General features: G+C 43.1%; 2 protein-coding genes across 4 annotated transcripts in view; one reads left to right on the plus strand and one right to left on the minus strand.

The window, feature by feature from the left end:
• RIMKLB (ribosomal modification protein rimK like family member B) overlaps positions 1-4,507 on the minus strand; it is a 97,381-nt gene extending 92,874 nt beyond the window's left edge. The window contains exon 1 of the mRNA XM_073878008.1: positions 4,490-4,507. The gene's annotated coding sequence lies outside the window, so the exon portion shown is untranslated. The remainder of the gene's footprint in view (positions 1-4,489) is intronic.
• Positions 1-24,318, plus strand: MFAP5 (microfibril associated protein 5). 3 transcript variants are annotated; one of them, XM_025879772.2, is made up of 11 exons: positions 1-99; positions 11,903-12,043; positions 12,565-12,631; positions 13,588-13,623; positions 16,645-16,689; positions 17,013-17,045; positions 17,652-17,687; positions 19,577-19,606; positions 20,299-20,386; positions 20,953-21,026; positions 22,419-24,318. In XM_025879772.2, exons 3-11 carry the CDS (start codon positions 12,574-12,576, stop codon positions 22,529-22,531), a joined length of 513 nt encoding a protein of 170 aa, XP_025735557.1. In that variant the 5' UTR covers positions 1-99; positions 11,903-12,043; positions 12,565-12,573; the 3' UTR covers positions 22,532-24,318. The 3 variants fall into 3 exon arrangements, with proteins under 3 accessions (XP_025735557.1, XP_025735558.1, XP_073734113.1); XM_025879773.2 differs by lacking the exons at positions 1-99; positions 17,652-17,687 and having other exon boundaries at positions 11,848-12,043; XM_073878012.1 differs by lacking the exons at positions 1-99; positions 17,652-17,687; positions 19,577-19,606 and having other exon boundaries at positions 11,848-12,043.

Raw genomic sequence — 24,318 nt, forward strand, 5'->3', positions numbered from 1 at the left:
CCAGCACCCATCCCGAGGCCATCTATCCTGGAGCCCCCAACCACCAAGTCATCTCATTAGCATACAAAAAGACATGAATCACTTAGGAACTGTGAGGAGGTAAGACCAAATATATATTACTTACGATGTCACAGCACCCAACAAAATGAAATACTTATATATATAAATCTGAGAAAACTTACTATAAAGCTACAGGAATCAAGACAGTGTAGCACTGGCAAAAGAATAGACAAATACATCAAAGGAACAGAATTGAGAGCTCAGAAATAGACCCACATATAGTCAGCTGATCTTTGGCAAAGGATCAAAGGCAATACAATGGATCAAAGACAGTCTTCAACAAATCATGCTGAACTACTGGACCTCCACATGCCAAAAAAAAAAAAAAAAAGTTCTAGGAATCTAGATAAAGAACTCACAGCCTTCTCATGATCTCAGGGTCATGAGTTCAAGTACTCATGTTGGGCATAAAGCTTATTTAAAAAAATAAGCAGAGCATTTTTAGGGCAGTGAACCGGTATGATATTCTAATGGTGGATACATGTCATGATACACTTGTCATAACCCACAGAACTTAGAACAGCCAAAGTGAACCCTAAGGTAAACTCTGGGCTTTGGGTGATAACGATGGGTCGATGTAGAGTCAGTGATACGGTTTTAGAATATAGGTGAGGTTCAGTGGGGTGAGGTCTGGAGCTGATGACCAAGAAAGGATTCTTGAGACATCTTTATTGAAAAATGGTGGTTTTGGGCGCCTGGGTGGCTCAGTTGGTTGAGCTACTGCCTTCGGCTCGGGTCATGATCCCGGAGTTCCGGGATCGAGTCCCATATCGGGCTCCCTGTTCAGCGGGAGTCTGCTTCTCCCTCTGACCCTCTTCCCTCTTGTGCTCTCTGTCTCTCATTCTCTCTCTCAAATAAATAAATAAAATCTTTTTTTAAAAATGGTGGTTTTATTAAAGCACGGGGAAAGGACGCCTGGGCAGAAAGAGCTACTGCACCAGGGCTGTAAGGGAGTGGGGGGACTGATTATATACTTGGGAGTTGAGGGAGGTAAGGAAAAAGGTGGTTCCAAAAGAACTTTTATATGCTAAAGAGGACCTACAAGATAACGCTAGAGAGGACAGGTTGTTTTCTCCTCTAGCAAGGTATTTACATTAAAATAGCTGAGAGAGTCCTGGAAGAACGTCACACATAATCCTACCCAGGACTGCGCGTGTGTATCTGTGTTGGGGGGGTTTGCAGGGTGTCAGCTTATGCTTTGTCTTCAGCTAGCCCTGTACACCCTTCACCAGTTGTAACAAATGCACTGCTCTGATAGTGGATGAGGATGTGAGTGTGGGGAGCAAAGGGTATATAGGAATTTTCTGTACTTTTCACTTCATTTTTGTTGTGAACATAAGGCTTAAGTCTGTTAGAGAAAAAAAGAAAAGCAGTGGGCTTAAGATGAATCATGCTTCTCCAGGCATTTGATAATTACCTGGGGGAGAAGTAGCTGGGTTCATGGTGATCTTGCTCTTCAAACATGTCAGTCATTTAAGAGATTCGACCTTATTTGCACCCAATAACTGACCATTCCACCATCCCTTTTTTTTAAGTGAGCTCTAGGCCCTACGGGACTTGAACCCACGACCCTAGAGATTAGGCATCCCATGCTCTACCGACTGAGCTGGCCAAGTGCCCTCACTGCTCCACCGTCTAAAGCAGTCATTGCTACTGATAAAAATGGGTCCAATCACTTGTTTCTTCCCACGTCAAGGAATAAAGTTCAGGATCACTTCTCTTTCCCACTAAATTGATTCCTTGAATACAGGAACTGTGACTGATCCATCTTTTTTTTTTTTTTTAAGTAATTTCTACACCCAACGTGGGGCTCCAACTCATGACCCCAAGATCAAGAGTCACACACTCTACTGACTGAGCCAGCCAGGTGTCCCTGATTCATCTTTTTGTGATTACCAGTACTTAGTGAAGTGGCTGGCATTGAGAAACCAATCAGAGTTATCAGTGAAGTACACTTCCGAGTCATTAGGAATCTTCCATCTCGGGGCGCCTGGGTGGCTCAGATGGTTAAGCGTCTGCCTTCGGCTCAGGCCATGATCTCAGGGTCCTGGGATCGAGTCCCACATCTGGCTCCCTGCTCAGCGGGGAGGCTGCTTCTCCCTCTGCCTCTCTCTCTGGGGAGCCTGCTTCTCCCTCTGCCTCTCTCTCTGTGTCTCTTATGAATAAATAAATAAAATCTTAAAAAAAAAATCTTCCATCTCATTAGGCATACCTCTAGAGTCATCCTACACGAATATCAACAGACAGTTGGGAGTAGTAAAATGGGACGCAAGAAAAACCAACTGCCTAGCTGGCCTAAAGAAGTTATTTGCTGCCCTCTTGTGATCAGTTTTAGGAAGTATAGCCTCTCCCCTTCGCACTCAACACTTCCTTCTGGCACAGAATGTTGAGTCTCTAGGCCGGTTTTGGGCATACAAGAGTAAACAATCTGTCCACATTGAGCCACTCGTTGTCGTGGAGACACCCTGGAAAACAATCCATAGGAGGTATTACACAACCTGAGTTAAAAAGGATGAGTAGCGATGAGCCAGCTGAACATAAAGATTGTGGGAAACTAAGGATTATGGTTGGAGGTATGGCAAATAGAATGTAGCACGTACAATGACTTAGATGCAAGAGAGCGCTTGCAGTTTTTCAGAAGTGCAAGTAATTCAGTATAGGTGGTAAGCAAGGTGCAAATGTCCTAGATAGAGTGGGTTGGTTGGAGCACTGGTGATGAGAGATAAAAATATTATTTATTTATTTATTTGAGAGAGCAGAGGGAGAGAGAGAGAGAGCGCGCACAAGCGGGGGTGGGGAGGGGCCGAGGGGCAGAGGCAGAGGGAGTATCAGAGTCCTCGCTGAGCAAGGAGCCCAACCCGGGGCTCAGTCCCAGGACCGGGAGATCAGGACCTGAGCCGAAAGCAGATGCTTAACAGACTGAGCCACCCAGGCGCCCTGAGTGATAAAAATATAAATAGCCATATGTATGCATACTAAGAATTCCATCCATACCCTAAGGATGAGGAACCTTTAAGGTCTTTAAGCCAGAAAGTGACTTCATCTGAACAGTGCTAGAAACAGGACTCTTGGGACTTCATGTTAGGAACAAGGGTGGAGAAACACTGAAACTGGGAGCAATGTCTGGGCTGGACTCAAGTGGTGATGGAAAGAATGGACAGAATGGAAGGATTTGAAAGATGAAGGAATAAGATCCGTAGAATTTTGATGACCAAGGGTGTGTGGGGAGGACTCGGGGTTGAGGGAAAAGAGCAAGGGAGCCTGAGCATGACTGGCCATATTTCAATTTAGTAGCTGGGCAGATACTGGCAGCACAGTCCTAGAGTGGGATAGAGTTAAGACTGTGCAGGGAAGAAGGTGACTCCACTTCAGACACTAACACATCATAATGTAGCTTGCTCAACATTTATTCCAACCTTCCTGCATTCCGGCGTGGACAACTAAAAACTACATACCCTAGACTCCCCTACAGCTGAAGCTGGGATGTTACTTAGGTTCCAGCAACCATGTGCCCTAGTAGAAAACTTGAGTCAAAACCAAACTAAGTGAGGCAGAGCCAGGGTGGTTCTAGACCCTGAGTGGTGACATCGCAGTTTAGAAGGTATCCTTGTGATGGTGGGAGCAGCAGTAGAGTCTCTTGGTGGTCCCTCCTGAAAGCTTAGCCAGAGTCTGCTCTTCAGCTTTCTCTCTTGCTCAGGTAAGTCTGACTGACTCAGGGTGCCTGTGGGATGTCATCCAAATAGAGATGTGCTGCTGGACATTCCGCTGTAGAGCTCAGGAGAGAGAAATAGATGAGAGTGAGGAGTGGATCTGGGAGCATAAGTCTATAGATGGAAAATACAGACACAGGCGTGAAATGTGACTACTGAGGGATAGAGTGTAATAAAGAGAGAGGACCGGGGCAAGTACCTTGACAACTACCAGCGTTCAAGCATGAACAGAAGAAAAAGAAATGTGAAAGGACACTGAATGAGGCAAAGAGGGACAAAGGGATGAGATGTCAGAGACGCCAAGGGAAGAGAATATTTCAACAAGGAGGACTGGTCAACAGTGCCTAATGCTGGGCGCCTGGGTGGCTCAGTTGGTTAAGCGACTGCCTTCGGCTCAGGTCATGATCCTGGAGTCCCGGGATCGAGTCCCGCATCGGGCTCCCTGCTCAGCGGGGAGTCTGCTTCTCCCTCTGACCCTCTTCCCTCTTGTGCTTTCTATCTCTCATTCTCTCTCTCTCTGAAATAAATAAATAAAATCTTTAAAAAAAAAAAAAACAGTGCCTAATGCTGCAGAAAACAAGAAAATGAGAGTGATTTTCTCTATAATACCGAGCTTCAAAAGAGGGCCTTGCGGGACAGCTGTCTTTAGCACTGTGAAGAGAAGGGAATGAGGTTTCCAGGAAAGAGCAAAATACAAATGTCGCCCAGAAGTCACTTACCTAGGCTGTTGAAAAGATTCACTGTAACCTCAGAGGCACCGTGGTAGATTAAAGATGGCTACGCATTTTCTGCCACTCCTCCCATGAAGAGGGAGTCTACTGCTCCTCCCCCCAAACTGGAACTGATGCTGGAGACTTGTTTTGACCAATAGAATGTGGGGGAGGGATGCTGGTAACCTGAGGCTGAGCCTTGAGAGAGATCTGCTTCCTCCTTTGTTTCTTGGAATGCTCCATCTCAAACCATGGCTATGCTGTCGAAACCCAAATGAGTCAACACTACGTGGAGAACTGTTGCCGGCAACCGCATCACAGATTCCTGTGGGCAGCTAGTACCAGCTAGCTGTTGGAGTGAGGCCATTCTGGATCTTGCGGCCAACACCACGTAAAGCAGAATTACTGCCTGATGGACACACCACATCAGGGAAAATAATAAATTGTTTTCAATCACTAAATTTTGGCATGGTTTGTTAAACAGCACTACTAAGGGACCTGGGGAGAAGATCTTCAAGTGGAAAGATATCAATGGTTCATGATAATCAACTGGTATGTGGCGTTGGAATGCATGGCATTGCACTCCCACCCATCACCATCTTCCAGAAAGCTCTAAGAGCCCCCTTCACTCTTCTACCAGAAAATTTACAGGCCACCTGGCTGGCTCAGTCATAGAGCCTGCATGTAGCTCTAGATCTCAGGGTTGTGAGTTTCAGCCCCACATTGGGTGTGGAGCCTACTTATGAGGAGTTCCAACTTTAATGACCATCCAATCCATCATTGTTTCCAGAAATATATCAACGTTCAGTCACTAAAGAAGTCTGTCTGCAAAGAAAAAATTTCCGTAGCTTTCCTTAAGAAAGGAAACTAATGGCAAAATATTGCCAATTATTTCTACTGTATTTCAAATGTCTATAAAAGAATGGCAGGAGTGTAGGAATTTCTCCAAGTTTGTTGAATAAATAATTTATTTATTTACTGAAGATGTTTTAGAGTAATCTCTACACCTAAAGTGGGGCTTGAACTTGAAACACCAACATCAAGAGTCTCACACTTGGGGCACCTGGGTGGCTCAGTTGGTTATGCCACCAACTCTTGGTTGGGCTCAGGTCATGATCTCAGGGCAGTGAGATGGAGCCCCATGTGGGGCTCAAGGCAGAGTCCGCTTGGGATTCTCTCTCCCTCTGCTCCTCCCCCCACCCACACCTGCTCGGGCTCGAGCCCTCTCTCTCAAGTAAATAAATGAATCTTTAAAAAAAAGTCATACAAATCCACCAACTGAACCACCCACGCAAAGTGAATAAGTCTATTTTAATTACTCGTGGTCGTTTATGCAGGAAGTCACTCCAATATATAAGCTAAATGCCAAAATAAATTCATTTTTACCGTGTCCTAGTATTTGTGGAGGTGGTACATATAAATTTACCAAAATCTTTAATAGCACATTTAAAAATTTTTACGTTCCTTTTCAGGTAAAATTACTTAAATTCCTTTAGTTCTTTCTTGCAAGTCAGATTAGATTTTCTAATTGTTCAGTTTTTTCTTAAGATTTTATTTATTTCAAAGACAAGAGGGAGAGGCAGACTCCCCACTGATCAGGGAGCCTAACACAGGGCTCTATCCCATGATCACAGGATCATGACCTGATCCAAATGCAGAGGCTTAACTGACTGAGCCACCCAGGTGCCCCGAACATTTTATTTTATTCTCTTCTATTAGCGTAGGGCTCCAACTCACACCCCTGAGATCAAGCATCAGACTGAGCCAGGCAGGTGCCTCAAATTGTTTGATTCTTTTTTTATGGTCTCCATTTCAAGTAAATTGTACTGCTAAATTATATAAATTCATAGTGAATATTAAAGGATAATTCTGTGATTTCCACATGAGTTCTCTCTCTCGCATCCTCTGTTTCTCTCTCCTTTTTTCCCTTCTTACTATCTGTGTCTTTCCCTTCTCTTCTGTCCCCTCTCTGTATCTGTTTCCTTTCTTCTCTCTTTTCTCTACGCTTTCCTATGAATGCGCTAATTTCTAAGGGAGCATAATCATACTTTATTTTTAAAGATTTTATTTATTTATTTGACAGAGAGACACAGTGAGAGAGGGAACACAAGCAGGAGGAGTGGGAGAGGGAGAAGCAGGCTTCCCGCTGAGCGGAGAGTCCGATGCGGGGCTCAATCCCAGGACCCTGCCCCATAATCATACTTCTTAACACAGTGTCTAGCATATGGTCAATGTTCCATAAACATTAGTCATTACTATTAACTAGTAAATATTAATAGCTAACGCATAATAATAGCTAACCTAGTCTTTCATATAATTGTAGCAATATTATAAGACATTATTATATACTATATACAGTTAGAAATATATAAATGTTGGGGCACCTGGGTGGCTCAGTCGGTTAAGCGACTGCCTTCGGCTCAGGTCATGATCCCAGGGTCCTGGGATTGAGCCCCGCATCTGGCTCCCTGCTCGGCCAGAAGCCTGCAGCCTGCTTCTCCCTCTCCCACTCCCCCTGCTTGTGTTCCCTCTCATTCTGTCTCTCTCTCTCTCTCTCTCTGTCAATTAAATAAATACATAAAATCTTTAAAAATACATACATAAAAATGTTATTTTATTTATATAATAAATGAAATAGTTATGTATTATAGGATAGCACATATTACTTATCTATTTAGCAGCTTAAAGCAGCAAAAATTTATTTTCCACATTTATGTTGATTAGGAATACAAGTACAGCTTAGCCGCGTACCTCTGGCTCAGGGTCTCACGAGGCTATTGTCAAGATGTTGGCTGGAGCTGCAGGCTTCTCAAGGCCCAATTGAGGGAAGATCTACTTCCAAGTTCATTCACATGGCTTTTTGCAGTCCTGGGGTTGCTGACTGTTGGCTAGGACATGCCTTCTTTTGCATGAGCATTACTATAGAGTAGCTCAGAGCATGGCAGCTGGCTTTGTTCAGAGCAAACAGCAAGCAAGAGATCAAAAGAGAGCACTAATGCTAGAAGCCAGTCTTTGTAATCTCATCTGGGAAGATACATGCCATGCCTTTGCTGCATTCTATTTGTTAGTGGTCCCTAAATCCAGCCCACACTCAAGGGGGTAAAGAATAGGAAGTGGGGATACGGGGAGGGAGGGGATCCTGCAGGCTGCCTAGCACATACAATCTATAAAAATATAAATATGTATCATATAAATCTACTGAACTTACTAGCTATTGTTATTATACTTTCCCGTTTTTCCCCCCTGTATCTGCAACGTACAGACTTTCTGTTTTGTTTATTTTCTGCTGGGTAGAACAGGGAGATGGAGATTTCCTGCCCATTAACGAATATCTAGTATTTATCCTATTTTGTTTGTTTATGCCCAGTATCATCAGTTTGTTAAATTTCGTTGTTGTTGTGGGTTTCAGGAACCTTAACAGAATCCTGAACTGGGATGAAGCATTTTTCATCATTTTACATTTGCGTGGTCAGTAGGGTGTGGGTGTACAATGCAAGACCACCAGTGCAATCAGATTTACCCAAACCAAAATAATGGGACAGAAGCACTAATTACTGAAGGTATCAATTACATGTATTACATACACTGACTTTACAGCCTTCCTGCCAAGATTCCTTTGTTTCTAGAATAACTGTTGCCCAATTTCTGGGCCTTTTTCCTTTTGCTCTAATTCCCCTCAGATCACTTCAATACATTGGCTTTCTGTTCCACTTACTACACTCCTTGTATATGCTCAAACTACTTTCTTCTCTAGAATTCTAGCCTCTACTTCTTTATACTTGACTCAGTTTTTGAAACTTTTTTAAAAGATTTTATTTGAGAGAGAGCGTGTGCACACGAACAGGGGGAGGGGCAGAAGGAGAGCGAGAAGCAGACTCTTGGGGGAGCAGGGAGCCCAATGCGGGCTCGATGCAGGGCTTGATCCCAGGACCCTGGGATCTTGACCTGAGCCAAAGGCAGATGACTAACCGACTGAGCCACCCAGGCCCCCCAGTTTTTGAAAGTTTCTACGTGGAAATTGCAAGTCACAGTTTTAAGTCGTTATCTCAACTCAATTCAAATGACCAAATTTCAACTTTTTAGTGCTAATCATAGTATTAGCCAGAGATGAGTAAGACCTCACCTCTGCAATCAAGGAACTCGGTCTAATCAGGAATAGAGATGTGTACACCCACACCCTACTTATGCAAATGAGTACAATAGAGTTGATGACATGTTTATGAAAATAAAAAGGTAGCTCAGTGGAGAGAATGATAAGCTCTTTAGAAGCAGGGGGCACCTGGCTGGCGAGCATGTGGCTTGATCTCGGGGTGGTGAGTTCAAGCCCCACTTTGGGTGCAGAGCATACTTTAAAACAAAACAAAAACGGGGGCATCTGGATGACTCAGTTGGTTAAGCATATGCCTTGGGCTCAGGTTGTGATCCCAGGGTCCTGGGATCGAGTCCCGCTTTGGGCTCCCTGCTCAGTGGGGAGCCTGCTTCCCCCTCTCCTTCTGTGGCTCCCCCCACCAACGCCCCCGCTTGTGCTCTCCCTCTCTCTCTGAAATTAAAAAAAAAAAGAAAGAAAAAGAAAAAAACTCTTAGAAGCAGAGGAGACTAGGAAAGATTTGTGGGAAGAGACAGCATCTCACCTGGGTTTTGATGTACCTATGAGCATTTATTTACTGGAATTGGGAAACGATGTGTCAGAAAGGAAGGAACACAAAGTACAAACTACAGAGGCATGAAGGGAGTTACAGCAAGTCTGGGCTACTAAGAAGTGGGAAGTTGTCCCACGACATATGTTTGCTAGCTTCTAACTCCTACACTGAGTCCATCTTTTAACTTTGGCTGTTACTAGTTTATTGCTTCATTCCTCTACACACACAGCTCTCTGCCTTTTCTCCTTCCCCACCTCGTATAATCCTCCTCCCTTCTCGCTTTCCTTTTATGGGATTTTTTTTTTTCACGTTTAGACCCTGGATTTAATTTAGTTAGATTGGACTGGAGTAATAACGTTTCTGTACATTTGCCCAGAGGCCTTCAGCTAATGGGTGTATTCTTTACAGGCCAATAAACAGACGAATAGAGCCTGTGAGCCAGTGCTGTCTTGCATGTCTGCCTCCCTTCTGTTTCCTTGCACTTTATACCCATCTTCCATTGACTGGAGACCTTTTGGAAAACTAAAAATTTTCCTAGGTAACTCAAACATTTCCTTGCTTGCATTAAGTGGCTTCTGCACTTGCCAGTCGGTTTCATGGAGGATCTTCCTGTTGCCGGAGAACCTGCTCTCGACCTACCCACAGGAGATCAGCCTGTGTTGGATGGGGGCACGCACTGCTGCCCCGAGAGTACCTTCCCCACTGTCAGTGAGAACCTCAGAAAATTACAGTCTCAGGGCTCTCTGGATGGCCATTGCTCATATCTGACCATTGGTGCTGATCGTGACGCCATGTACTTCAATGATAAACTCATGTCGGAATAGAACAGAGGCTGACCAAATCACCTTGAGAAAAGGAAATCTGAGATTCTCCGAACCTGAGGTTCCAAACCTAGGCTCTGAAAACAAGTGGGGAACAATGCTAGAATAAAGGGGCACCATCGCTGCAAGGAAGAAAAAAAATTCAGACTACTTTAAAACCAACTGCATTCTTGAATGCCTATAAGCACAGCGTGAACGGATGACGGTTTCTGCTCTCACCAGTGCTTGCTGGATTTCCTCTCCTTTCCTTCTAAGCTGCTGCTGCCTGCCTGCCTTCTCCCTCTGCCTTACTCTGAACATTCTGTTCCATTTTCACTGCCCCAGCTTCAGACTCCCTCCTAGGACCCCAGGAGAGCACCCCCTCCTACCGCCTGGGGAGACTTTCCTGCGCTATGGTCTCGAGCTGGGCCAGCACGTTGAGGTCATTGCTCTCCCTGCCAAATGATTGGCCTGACTTCAGTTTGTCCATCTGTCTGAGCTTCATGGAAAACATGACTGTTGTTCTAAGCTCTCTATTCTATGTCCTGCCTTAGCTCTGCTTTGCATCTGGCTTTTGTTTCTCTCCCCACCCCCACCTCCCTGCCTTTCCTTTCCCTGACTCTCACCAGACTAGAATCACATCTGTTTTCCACCTCTGCACTCTAGCTGCAGAGCAGATGGGCAAAGAGCAAGTTCTTGGCCAGGCAGATAAGAAAGAGCTGGGTCTGGTACTCAGCTTTGTTCTGGAGACTGACCAGAACCCATGTATCTTAGAGATGGAACATGTATCGATCGTTCCTTGGGCAGAGCCAAAGGTGCTGTTTCCTTATTTCTGATTATGTCCATTGCTCTCCCTTCCTCCCAGCTAACTAGCTTCCTTCCTTCCTCTCTTTCCCTCCCTCCCTTCTTTTTCTTACTTTTTCCTTTTCTAGTCTGTACTCTATTAAATATGATCTGCTCTGTTACCTGTATTCTCCTCTGATTTAGCTCCTCAGGGAGATATACAATGTAGACTCAAGGAGCTAATAGAGAACGTGAAACTTACACACTAGTAAATGCACACCAGGTCAATGATTCCTCAGATTTGCGTTTCTGTAACTTAAATTTACTCCCAAAGTAGAAATATTTTTACCAATCTAACCCCTAGGTTTCAGTGAGTAAGAGCAAATACAAAGACTTTAAAACTCCTGGATCAGAGAAAGTGTTATCTACATATTACGTGATGTGGGGGAAAGTACTGCTGGAAAATAAGGCAAGCAAGGTGAGTTTGGCTCTCAATTTTCTTTAGACTTCTAATGGCATTTTGTCCTGAACATTCCAGAAACCAAGATACTGAGCATAAACCTAAACAAAACCAAAAGACAGAAGAAGGCTGACATGTCTTCTCACAGAGCTCCTCCACATTTCAAAAGGATTCAGAGGGTACTATATTTTTCAACTTTTTCTAACAGCCAAGCCTCCTCTTGGACAAAACTCATGTGGTGTCTGTGTGTCTCTGAATATGGAATAAATAGGATTCGGGGGGAAGGGGAACCACATTCTTAAATGTGTGGGTCAAGAAAGAGGAAAAAAGAGAGACAAATACAGGGATATAAAGGAATTTGTTGGTGTCGAAGAGACAAATGTCAAAAACGTAAGAGAAGATGGAAGAATGATTCAAACTTGGAAGATGGCCACAGAAGGGGCAGACTGTCCAAAGACGAGATGGAGCTCTTTAGGTAAGAAGGAACCCAAGGCAGAGGTGGGCTGGGGGCTGGGACCATGTTCCAAGAGGGAAAAGAAGCTCATGGAAGAAAGACATTTGTGAGCAGGAGCCAGGCCTCCTAGGGAAAGCAGTATCACTCACTGGTGTGGTCATAACCTTTGGAATGAGGGTGTGAGTGACTGCAAATCCCCAGCCCTTTCCCATTCCTGCCTCTAGCCTGGCTTTCTCTCTCGCTCTCTCTCACTCTCCCTCGCTCTCCCTCATCTCGTTGTTTCAGAGTACGGCCAAATTTGAAGTCCTTCCCAGGGAGTGGCCCTGTTCATCCTATTCTCCAGCCAAAGTAGAAACAGCGTGAGAAGGAAAGAGGCACATTCGGCAGCCAAAGGACTCGGTGGAAAGAGCAGAGGAAAAATACACAGTGAGTTCTCTGATTGTACAAAACCCCGAACAGACAGAGGGTGTGTGTGTGTGTGTGTGTGTGTGTGTGTGTGTGTGTGTGTTGAAACTGAAAGCCAGCGGGGGGCAATGGGGAATGTCACTGACTTGGAATTGAGCGAATATCCCATTTATCCATGAAATTAGACAGACAAGACACCACCAAGATAAGCAGAGGAAATTAAAAGGCCATATATCAAAACGGAAGATCAGACACTGGGGGTGAAAGTGGCCACAGAATAGGGGCAAACACCTCCAATTTAAACTATATAGTTTCCTCTGACTTGGCAGAAAATAGGAATGCGAATGAGAATAACGGTAAGGGATCAAAGAAGTGAATCTGAAGGAGAAATAAATGTTGGGTGAAAAGAGAAAAGGGCTGCCGTCACACAGGGGACCAGGAAAAGCCCTGGGCAGACGAAGAGACAGGAGCCCTACAGGTACGCTTGCCTGGACTTCAATGCTGATGTGTCCCGAGCATTACAGCCTCTACTCTCCCAACAGCCGTTAGATATGCTGCTCTTGGGACCCAGGGTGCTGCTGTTCCTGACCGCACTCATCATCCCCTCCGGTGAGTCCCGACCTTTAATCTTTTCTCCCTAGAGTGCCTGCTCCTGGGTGCGCATGGAGGTGGACGTTACTGGAGGGCGGGATGCGGAAGGGGACCAGGAGCAGAGGTGCTTGCTACTGAGTTCTAGAATCGCTATTAAAGGACAGATTTGTGTCTGAAAAGCAAGGGCTGGGATGAGACCATCAGACTCGGGAAGTAACTGTAGAGTTATGCATATAAGATCCACGCAAATAAATGCCTATTAACCCAAAACGAGGGTCACACACACATAAATGTATGAACAAACAGGAAAGAGAAGCTGATACACAAATGCATTCACAACCATATGGAGACAGCTAGTAGGAAAGTGGACCAAATGCAATGCATGACGGGGAAGAGTGGAACTCTACACTCACGCCTACCCCACACTAGCTCCAGCATACACACAAATGTATTCACACGCACACAAACCTGTGCCAAGCTACACGCTAAAGAAAAGCCATCACAGATGACAGAACGGAGCTGAAAGCTTGGCCACAGAAAGTGAATCTCGGGACATCGAAGAAATCCTGCTCTATTTTCTCATTCTGCCAGATATACACTGTGAGAAAATCATGTTGTGCCTTGTTCGGAGTGTAGCTAGTACGATGGCTGTGGGGCTGGGACGGGACACATTAGAAGGTTGCTGGGCCCTACTGCCGAACAAGACCCCACTCCTTCTGCTAGGGAATGAGGGGGAAAGGGCATCCCGAGTCAGGACTTGGCAAAGCAGGGCTTTATTCTTAAGAACTTATTTTTCTTGAGTGTCTCCATGTCACCACTAATGGTCTGAGTAATTTTGTATTGGACTATATAGAAATAAAATGCAGAAAAATAAAGTACAGCCATTTTCCCATCACTTTCTGGCTCATCTTATAAAAGCTTTATGGGGTGTAGAGCTGGAGTCATTTATCCCTCTTTTCTGTCCTTTGGTACAGACTGGACACCACTAGGAGTTGGTGGTCAACGAGGAGGTAGGTAAACCTTTGGAGCTGGGCACTTCTGTGGTTTTTTTAAAAATATATACTTAAGTAATCTCTACCCCCAATGTGGGGCTCAAACTCAAGACCCCATGATTCAAGAGTCATATGCTCTTCCAACTGAGACAACCAGGCACCCTATCTGCTGGGGTTATCAGGATAATGTAGATGAATGTTCAGAGTTAAAGAATATTGATGAATGGTCAGAGTTAAAGAATCTGTAATATAACAGAGAGACACATTGCCAAAGTGTGGAAAATAAGATCTAACTCACCAGTTTCCACAATCCTATTATCCTGTTCATAAAATCTTCTTACTTTTCAACAACTGAAATACCTTGCCCCAAACCTCCTCTATGGCCATCTCTAATTTCCACTCTCCTATATACAGCTCTTATCTCACTCAGAAAATGCCACTAATCCTAACAGCTTTTTTCCTATCCATGTAACAATGGAGAAGCTAACATGCAGACAGAATAAAAAGTCATCTCAGTACTGCAGCGAAATTCTGGCACTAAATGGACAGAACCCAAAAGTTTTGGCTTCCAAGCAGCCACTTCCTCCAGCTCAATGATGGAAACTCCAATCAAACATCTCCACTCTGCCTCCAGACATTCAACATTATTACATTTATCTCTTACTTTTCCCAACCCTTGAGAGCACAGCAGTATGTAACCCATTAATGGACCATAAAATCAAATTAGCAGATCACAATGGTTAATTTTTAATGAATTAGTACAGACTAAAATAAAAATGGAGTACACTGCAAATACATTGCAAGAGTAAAGCATTATCTTTCAAACTTGTTTCAATTTTGTATGTGTGCATTGGGGCACAATATAATTTCTTCCTGTGCATCCTGGTACAGAAGACAAAAATACAGAAACACAATTTTTTTTTTTTTAATCTGCTGTGGGCAAAGTGGTCTGAATCCCAAACTTTCTGAATCTACATCAGAGTTCAGCATTAGCAAAAAAAATTTTTGCATTCGTTTCTCTAGGCTGGTTAAAGTCTAGTCCTTGTCTACAAGTTTGGGAGGCTTTCCTAGCAGAAATAGGATATGAAAATGCCTACTTAAGGGTTGTTTGGGTGGCTCAGTCGGTTCAGCGTCCGCCTTTGGCTCAGGTCATGATCTTGGGGTCCTGGGATAGAGCCCCACATGGGGCTCTCTGCTCAGCAGGGGAGCCTGCTTCTCCCTCTGCCCCCCACCCCCACTTGTGCGCACGCTCTGGCGTGCCCTCTCTCTAATAAATAAAATCTTAAAAAGAAATTGCCTACTTAAGATTTCTTTTCGGAGAAGATGAATCCTAGATAAGCATTTATACAGTGTTAGCTCATGGAAAAGGTGGATAATCTGAGGAATACACCAAAAACCAGTACTCTATCCAGAAATTCTGAGGTGACAGCAAGGACTCACTCTCAACCCCTCTGCTCTGCCACTGGTTCACTTGCATTTCTTTGAGTGGCTGGACTGGAATGCAGCTAGAGAGGAAGGGAACTGGCGGCATTGGGCTACACCCTGGAGAGGTTCCACGCCCCTCTTAACGGTTTTTGGAACGACTCGGGCTAGTGGTTTTTCAAACGTCCTGGGGGATGGGAACAGACTTGGATTTCTTTTACCAAAATTTCTTCTGAAACGCGAAAGCTAAATCTGATGACTTTCTACCTGGAATTTTTTTTTAAAAGAGGATGATGTAAGCAGTTAGCAGGGGAAATTGCTTCAGAATATATTATTTGCGTTTTGCCTTCTGCCACAATGATCAATAGCTCTGGCATGCTGTATCAAAATGCTATTTTCTCCAGACTAAACATGGCATTTAGACGCTGAAGTTTAAGGAAAAATTCAAAGCAAACTGAATTTGCTGACCCCTGGTGGGCAAACCAGATTATGACGATAAGTCATCTACAACAAAGGATAATTATAGATGGGATATTTATTAAATATTTAGATGTGAACACTGCATTGTTATTTCACTTTTTAAAGCTGAGACAATTTGTTTCAGGTAGTGCTGTTATTTATAGTTTCAGATACAGTTTTCTTGGTGTATCTTAATAGATTCCACCTTAAGAGCTGGACCACTTATTTTTATTTCTCCTCCTGCCTTTACTTTCCAATGATCAACTGCAAGGTATTCTCTACAAACATCCCCTCCCCTCTCCTCACCTCACTTCTGAGCATCAGAAAATCATCAACATCACCTTTGGTGAACATACTTTTATGTAAGCCTATCAGCAAACTGATATCCAATTATTTCAAACCTGGCATTATCGAAATCAGTGTCTTCGGTAAAGACAGTTTTCACTTAAAGTAAGTATTGCAAAGAGGTCATCAATCCATTGTACTTCCAACAAGCTGTACGACCTTGGGTAAATTATTTACTTGTCCGGTGCTCAATTGTATCATCCGTAAAAAACAGATTTTTAAAATAGTGCCTGGCATATAGTAAACCCAAATTAGCTATTATAGTCTTATCTGGTAGGACAATGAAATATGTTATTCTTCTATTCCTAAACTGAGGAAGGGGATGCCTGTGGAGGATTATCTGATGGGCACGTAGGTAAAGGAGACGAAGGGAAAAAGATATTCTAGGCCAGGACAGTATGGGTATCTTTGTGGAGGTGGGAAACTGACATTTGTTTGGGCTGCGGGGGAAAGGACTCGGGTTGGGAAGCAAACAATGAAAACCAATTGTGGGATACTTGCTGCGTGTTGGCAACTGTGATAGACAGGTTTCACTCACTGGGAGTACAAGAATGGGAGGGGGACAGAGAATGCTCAAAAAATGTGTTTCCTGGGGCGCCTGGGCAGCTCAGTTGGTTAAGCATCTGCCTTCAGCTCAGGGCATGGTCCGGGGATCCTGGGATCGAGCCCCAGGTAAAAAGGTCCCTGCTTGGCGAGGAGTCTGCTTCTCCATCGCCCTCTGCCCCTCCCCCTGCTCCCGTTTTCTCTCTCATAAATGAATAAAGAAAATCTTTTAAAAATTATTTAAAATGTTTTCTGCTTTTTTTTATTCAGATGATGTGACTCCAGTGACTCCAGAACCATTCACAGAAGATCCTAGTAAGCTACCCTTTTTATTTCTTCGTTTTCATACTGGGAATAAGATTGAGATGTCTGTACAAAGATAAATGTGGAGTAGAAAGACGTTAGTGGACCCCCTGAGCTCAGGCAGACCCTAGCGTCTCAGATACCACTGATGCTGTGAACATGTTTTCTCTCCCACTTCCTTCCTGAGAGCCCCTGACATGGGACCAAGAGGCCATATCCTTTCACTTCAATCTTTCTTGCTTCCTTTTAGATCATCCCTTTGTCCTGCTTCCCTTTCCCACTTTTCCTGTGGTTTTTTTTTTTTTTTTTTTATTCTTTGTGTTGTATCTTTGCAGATCTGGTGAACGAGCCCTCTACAGATGAAACAGGTAAGTTTTACTACCGCCTTTAAAATGGCATGATTGTTAATATCCACAATTATTTTTCCCAGCTTTTGAGTTAATCCTGTATTTTTATCTAAGAAAGGGATAGAGGGATTGGGGGTGTTTTGTCCAGTGACAGTGGGATAAAAAGAGAGTCCCCATTCCTCTAAAAAGATGAAACAAAGTGGATGAATAGCTAAAATAAGGCATGTATAATAAAGTACAATGTCAGTAGGCCAAATATTCTTCAAAAGGAAATTTCACCATCACTTAACAATTAACTCTATTCCCTTGGATATAATACACAAACCCAGCCATAGCCTTGACTTTGCCCCGTACCGCCATTCTCCCTTTTTTTCAGTCTTTATTTTTTATAGTGGGGGAGGAGCAGAGAGAGAATCCGAAGCAGGCTCGAGGCCCAGTGCAGAGCCCGACCCAGGGTTTGATCTCAAGACCCTGCGATCACGACCTGAGCCAAAACCAAGAGTCAGGTGCCTAACCACTTAACCGACTGAGCCGCCCAGGCGCCCCTCCAGTCTTCCTTTTTCTCCTGCGCCTTCCCCCTTGCCAGTTCAAAGCCCTCCTCATACCTGATGTTTTGTGCCTTTTCAGTTCTGGCTGATATCGAGCCTTCCACAGATGACCTGGGTGAGTTCAAATCTGCGATCCCAGGGCCACTGGGGCCATTCTGGGCTTTCCCCAGAGCCCATTATGGAAGGCAGTACAGCTGATGAAGGATCCGACATAGACAGGACTACAGTTTATGTAGCACATTCTTCCAACAGTTCAATTTAAATTAATGACGTTTTTGATCCCCTAATAAGCAGGGGCTGTGCTGGGTGTCTGACGTACAAAATACCAACGTGTGATCTTTTCCTCAAAGTTTCCAAGCCTGGGTGGGTAAAGGCAAGACAAATATATAAACAGATCAACGTTTGAAAAGCTAAAGGGAAACTTCCTAGAAGTAATGGTTGAACCGATTCTTGAAAAAAGAATTGGACCCAGTCAGGCAGTCAAGGAGGGAACAGTATGTTCAAAGATTTGAACACAAAACGGAGCTTGGCACACTGAGGAAACCTTTTTTTTTTTTTAATGAATAGGGCAAAATCTACAAGAAACGAGGGGTAGGATGTGAGAAAATGAGACATAAACTAGATTTTGAAGAAATAGTTACTGAAAACCTACTACTGAGTACCAGGAATATAAAGACGAACAAAACTGACTTCCGTTTACTCGATATTTTTTGTCTAATCCACAAGATAAACAAATGGGTAACTTTACTCAGTTTTACAAAATGCCATAATCAGGATAAGTAAAAGAAGCGACAGACGACTACAAAGAGTCCTGGAGTATATTCAGTGCTGGGGCTTAGGAAAGGCTTCCGTGGAGGGCATACATACTAAGTTGCTTCTTGAACAACAAGTAGAAGTGAATCGAGTAATGACGGAGAAGAGATTGTGGGTAAAGAAAACACTATGCGAGAAGCCTTAGGACGGAAATAAAAACCCATCAGAATAGCTTAGACAAAGAAAGGTTCCCATCAGATTTGTGAATTGGAAATCCAGCCAGGATGCTATTGTACTACTCCCAATAAAAGATGATGGCCTGCACTCACTGAGGTGGAGGTAGGGAGAATTAAGTGTGAGCTGTGAGAGAGGACTGTTGAGCTGTTGAGATGAGGTCCAGTGTCCTGTTGGGTAGATGGTGGGACCATTCACTGAAGAACAGTTTGAATCGGTGAAGGGAAAGATAGGCCAGTTTAAGATGTTAGATTTGAAGGATCTCGGAAAAATCTACAAACTCTTCCATAAAATGTCAGGGGGCTTTTCGTTAAGTCTGGAGCTTAGCAGAGATCTGGGTTGGAAGTAGAAGTTTGAAAATTCTCAGGATTTAAGCCTGCAGTTGAAACCAGGGGATAGATGAGATCACCTAGCATACTTCCCATAGTATTCTATCTATCGCCAACTCTTCCAACGGCATTTTGACACATAACTCCCATGGTTAGTGTCTTCCCAAGACTCATCTCACTCCTTGACTTACTCATTCTACCAGTTAAGCCCATATTTAGCTTGACCTTAGATTAAGTTTGGCTATGGCTGTGACCTTTGCTACTCTTTGCTGAGTTAACTTTTATCCAAGAACTCATGATGACTTATTTGATTTACGGAGAAGAAATTTTCTTTTATGAGTAAGAGCTTCTACAATCTTTTCTCCCTTAGCTGTAGGATGAAGCTCTTCTGGGCATATGGCTCCTTGCTTTGTGTCCCTACTAAATTTGCTTCTTGTCAACAAAACAAAGACACAATGAAAATCAATTTTTCAATTTTAGAAGAGGAGAAAGGCAAAATCAGATTTCCTATCCTAACTTCTAAACCTCTCCAATTTTGTGGAACAAAACAGCCCATTGTGGGTTTTCTGTTAGAAGTTGCTAAAGCTTAGCAACTCATTTGTTTTTTATTTATAAGTGAGGCGACATGGGTTGTGGAGGTAGTGACTACTGGAACTGGTAATAACTGAATAAAATTTCTGCCTTCCAGCTTCTCCTACTGATAAAAATACCACAACAGGTATGATTGCACGTCTTTTTCCTCAGCCTTCTTCTTGGGGATTCACACTTCCTTATTTTTGAAGGATACTTGGTATACCTTCGAGTTTGCTTCCAGTTCTTTCTCAAAGAATATTTTTAGTGCTCTTCATTCCTACTCTTTTTTTATGAGCTCCTATCTTCAATCTCATGGGGGAAAAGATGGGACCACTGTTGGATGATCCTGAAAGAATCCTCTTCCTAAACTAGATTTGGACTTTCTGTGGTGGTTAGTGAGTTGGGAAGTGACTGGAAGGACCCAGTATTACTTGAGTTGTCATGGCCAGCGTTGCTCTCTCTATTGTACTGATGATCTAGGACTGGAAACTACTAAAATAGAAACTGTGACCCACTTAAGAATTCTGATTCTTTAGAATGGGGTTAAAAGCATCTCAATTTTATATTTCATACGGCCACCTGGAGAACCCTAGAAAGACTTTCCTAGAAGAACCCTCAAAGATTATTTTATCTACTTCTGCTTCCAGGTAGGAAAGCACCGAAATTTTATTTCAGCCAATTTCCTACCGTTCTCTTTTGGTAAACAGGGAGGGGCATTCCCCAAACTGCAATGATCCTGTGTAGAGACTACTTTGTATTTTTTTCCCCATTTTATTTACCTTCTTCCACCTCTTGAATCCTTTGTTTATCCCTGTTTTCTGTGTTGGACTTCTTCAGATTGCCGGGATGAAAAATTCGCTTGCACGAGACTCTACTCTGTGCATCGACCAGTCAAGCAATGCATTCATCAGTTATGTTTCACAAGGTAAGGGATCCCAGGATATGCAGAAAGCATCATCCATGGTCGTATTTTCATGCCAATAACTGTTTAATGAGCACCCACCAGGGGATTTCAGTTTTTGTGGCACAGAAGTTCTTAACATGATCCTCCTAGCTATTCCTGCTGGTGCCAGATAGAACCTGGAGTCTGAATTGAGGTATATGGAGAACAGACTGACCAATAAGACTAGATGCCAGAAGGCAAGTGAGATCAGGGCTGGGGAAGGGACAGTCATGAGAGAAATACTGGCACAGTGAACCTATTACCTCATAGAAAAAGGCTGAAGCAAAAGACCCAACTCTAAAGGTAGAAAATAGTGGGGAGGAGTATTAAACTTGACTCTAGGTGGAGTGCTCACCATTCCATTTTCTGCACTCCTCTGGGAGGGAAAAAAGCGGTCCAAAATAATTGAGGAAATCCAGAGAGGAGGAGAACAGATAGGGAGAGTGGGGGATACAGCAGTTGAGCAGGCACCCTTGGCCTAGGCTAGTTCTCCCCCACAATGCTTTGTTCTATCTCCTTCCTTAACCATGTCACTGGGACTATGGCAGTTTACGACGTATGTACATCATCAACAATGAGATCTGCTCTCGTCTTGTCTGTAAAGAACACGAAGTTATGAAAGGTAAGATGATGTCTGGGTTTTCGTGGGGGAAGCAGTTATGAGAGCAGTGAGTACAGACATGGTCCCAGGGGGTCCGAGGTCTGGCTTCTGAGGAGGGCTTTAGGCCACCTCCTTAAACCTCATCAATCCCTGCTCTACCAAGTTCTGCTAAATAAGCAATCCAAGGAAAGAAGCATGCTTAATACGTAAGAAAAGTATGCTTGGGTCTCTTTCCAGCTAGGTTGTAACCCCCAACCTCTCCTATACATAGAACTTTCTGCAGCTCTGGCTGCTTTGAAGTTCACTGGGGTTCTATGTGAAAAGGGCAAGTCAGGGGCACCTGGCTGGCTCTGTCTGGGGAGCAAGCAACTCTTGATCTTGGGGTCATGAGTTTGAGCCACTCATTGGTTATAGAGATTACTGAAAAAAAAATGAAAACTTAAAAAAAAGCCAAGACAGCCATAGTTGGAAGCCATGTTCATAAAGGAAAAACTTTGTAAAAAAAAAAAAAATCCACTAATTTAGAGACACTGATGTTTGTATAGAGCCTATAAGTAAATAAAAAAAAGCAGACTGGATATTTAGCAGTTGGCAACATTTTAAACAGTCTACCAATGCCAGGAACCATTTAAATTACTTATTGTGAAAATTTAGAAGTAAACAAGGGTAGAAAAACTTTATAAAAACGATTACAAGGGTCCAAAGTGTGTGGTTATAAACTGTGCATTGTGGGAACAAAGATACTTCTCACCTTCCCTATGGCCAGCCCCAAACGAAAAGTGTGGTTGGCGAAGGCACCACAGACACGGCCCCTTCTGACTCAGCAGCCCATCCTGCACTGAGGTCCTGAGTAAGAGCTGTAGTTAACTTCGCAGAAGGAAACTTGCTACTTGCCCCCCATTGGCCTTGTGCAAGCCACCTGCAAGGGAAGCACCTTGAGACTGAGGATGAGTATTTGGGACTCTAGGCACTTTCAAATGTCTCAGGGGACTTACTAAAATTAGCCATTTGCACACAGTAAACACTTAAATATATCGTGAATTATTGAATCTCATTTTTTTTTTGCTATTAATAAATCCATGATTATAAGAATTGGGAGCTAGGTATACAGAGGAACCTAAAATTTACTGGCCACCTGTGCTAGGTACTTTGCATACATTATTTCATTTTAATACTCACAACTACACTGTTGAGGCAGGTATTTCATGCTTATTATACTGGAGGCTCAGCAAAGTTAAGAAACTTTCTAGTAAGTAAGAAATAACCAGTAAGCTGCACATCTGGGGTTCTAGCCTAGATCTATTTCTCTTCAGTCTTTCACTACAGCACCCTGGGGTCTTCTCTTTCTCTTTAAACAGGAGCCCTTGTTATTTTTTTGCAATCCCATCCCATTATGCTCTGCTTCTCTTCTAGATGAACTTTGCCGTCAGATGGCTGGTTTACCCCCAAGGCGACTCCGTCGCTCCAACTACTTCCGACTTCCTCCATGTGAAAATGTGAATTTGCAGAGACCCAGTGGTCTGTGATCATCAAGGAAGAGGAAAGAAGAATGTGTGGGTGGGTGGAAGAGAATGCTCTAACAAGAGGGAACTCCTTCTTGTGCAACCAATGTCCGCTAACCCACAGACAGTAGTATTTCTTAAAACAGTCCCTTTGCAGTGTCTAGCTTTTGCTTCCACTCCCTGATTTTTCACCCAGACTGATAACATAAAGTCTGTATTATTGCATGGTTTTGCTGCTTCTCAATATCATAGACATAGATTAATGATAACCATGTGGCTTATATATAAGCACCCTACATACAATTTCAAAGGAAAATAAACCTTAGGTTAATATTTACCATCGAATCTGTCTGAAATAAATCTTAGGGTGGAAGAAGTTGTTGCTGTCCATTTTGGCTAGCGATTTTTTTTGATTTTCAGGGGTTTCCTAGATTAATGCCTCATTCATTTACATAGCACTCTTTACTCTTATTTTAACTATTTTGCTGGATTTGCCTGCTCAGATCTTCCTTGAGAAGAGTCATGGTAATTTTTGTAGTCCTAGACAATTCTCCAGAACCAAGAGTTACACAATCCTACTGGCAATATACAAAGACCCGAGACGAGGTCTGTTAAGTTCAGAGGCTGAGGATAAAGAGAGGAGTAGGCTACGTATGGAACTGGGGCTCACTGGTTCCCTATTCACTTTTTCATGCAGTTGTCCAATTGGCAAGTAGGGGTATAAAGTCCCATTTACTTATTTTTGGTCATATGGGGGTTGCCCACCCTCGCAAATTAGACAATTTCATGTGAAATCATTTCTGACTTTGGTCAGAGTTTCCTTGATTTGCTGCTACTTCTTTCATTCTCATCACTAAATGAAATCTGTAGAGATTACCATGCAAATGGACTCTGGAATAGCCTGATTTGGGGCTTAAGAAGGGCATTCAGACCTAAATTTTAATAAGCAGACCAAGTTTACCTATTGGTTTATAAGAAAGAGTAAAAGAAACACAATAGTCAGACAACCTACATTCTTATCCTGGGTCTAGCAGTAACCAGGTAAACCAGTAAGCCAGGTTTAATTTCCCATCTCTAACACGACAAGGTTAAATCTATGTTGGTTCTAAGGTATCTTTTCATTCTGTGATTCTCAAGATTTAAATGCATTATTTGAATTTCTTGAAGCCTAGATGCAGTCTAATTCATAACCACCATGTGTGCTTCCTAAGGGGAGAAACATTAAGACAGCAGTCCACAACATAATAAGTTACCAATTACATACTATAGATCCTTCTATCTGAATAACTTAGTAACTTTCCAAAAAAGCCCACAAAATTCAACGAAGGTAAGAAATAGGAGACTTTGAAGCAAGTTACACACTCAGAATTCCTCTCCACTTGGTAGGGTTAGATTCTTTTCCTATTGAAAGAAAATTATGTAAATGAGCATCAGACTCTTGCTGTTAAGAAACAATTTAGTTTAATGGGATTTGCACAACTGATTAAAGAGAAATGCTAAGACCCAAAGCATGTAATCTCTGCTCTACAGCCTCTAAAAGTAAATATCCTCATAAATAGAGGTATTAAGTGGATATTGTACCCACCGTAGAAAAATCTCATAGGCACAGAATTTCCAAGAATCATTTAAGAATCTCACCATGAACATGATCCTCCTACCGTATATTGAATGAGGTGGCATTCTCACCACAAAGCACCTCCATCCCAGTATTGTGTATATTTCAAATTAAACATTTTAAAATAAATTTTTCTTAATTCCTTTTCAGAAGAGTGGTCTTTGATACGTTTTTTTCTCATGCTTAGAATGATGCC

This window comes from Callorhinus ursinus, unplaced genomic scaffold, assembly GCF_003265705.2.
Source record: "Callorhinus ursinus isolate GAN/ISIS: 27379988/994484 unplaced genomic scaffold, GSC_fseal_2.0 scaffold27, whole genome shotgun sequence".
NCBI classification, from domain to species: domain Eukaryota; kingdom Metazoa; phylum Chordata; class Mammalia; order Carnivora; family Otariidae; genus Callorhinus; species Callorhinus ursinus.

Coding starts and splice junctions, on each gene's coding strand:
- MFAP5 (XM_025879772.2), top strand. CDS start 12,574: ATGCTGCTCTTGGGACCCAGGGTGCTGCTGTTCCTGACCGCACTCATC. Junction 13,624..16,644: donor AGTTGGTGGTCAACGAGGAG/GTAGGTAAACCT, acceptor TTTTTTATTCAG/ATGATGTGACTCCAGTGACT. Junction 21,027..22,418: donor AGAACACGAAGTTATGAAAG/GTAAGATGATGT, acceptor CTTCTCTTCTAG/ATGAACTTTGCCGTCAGATG.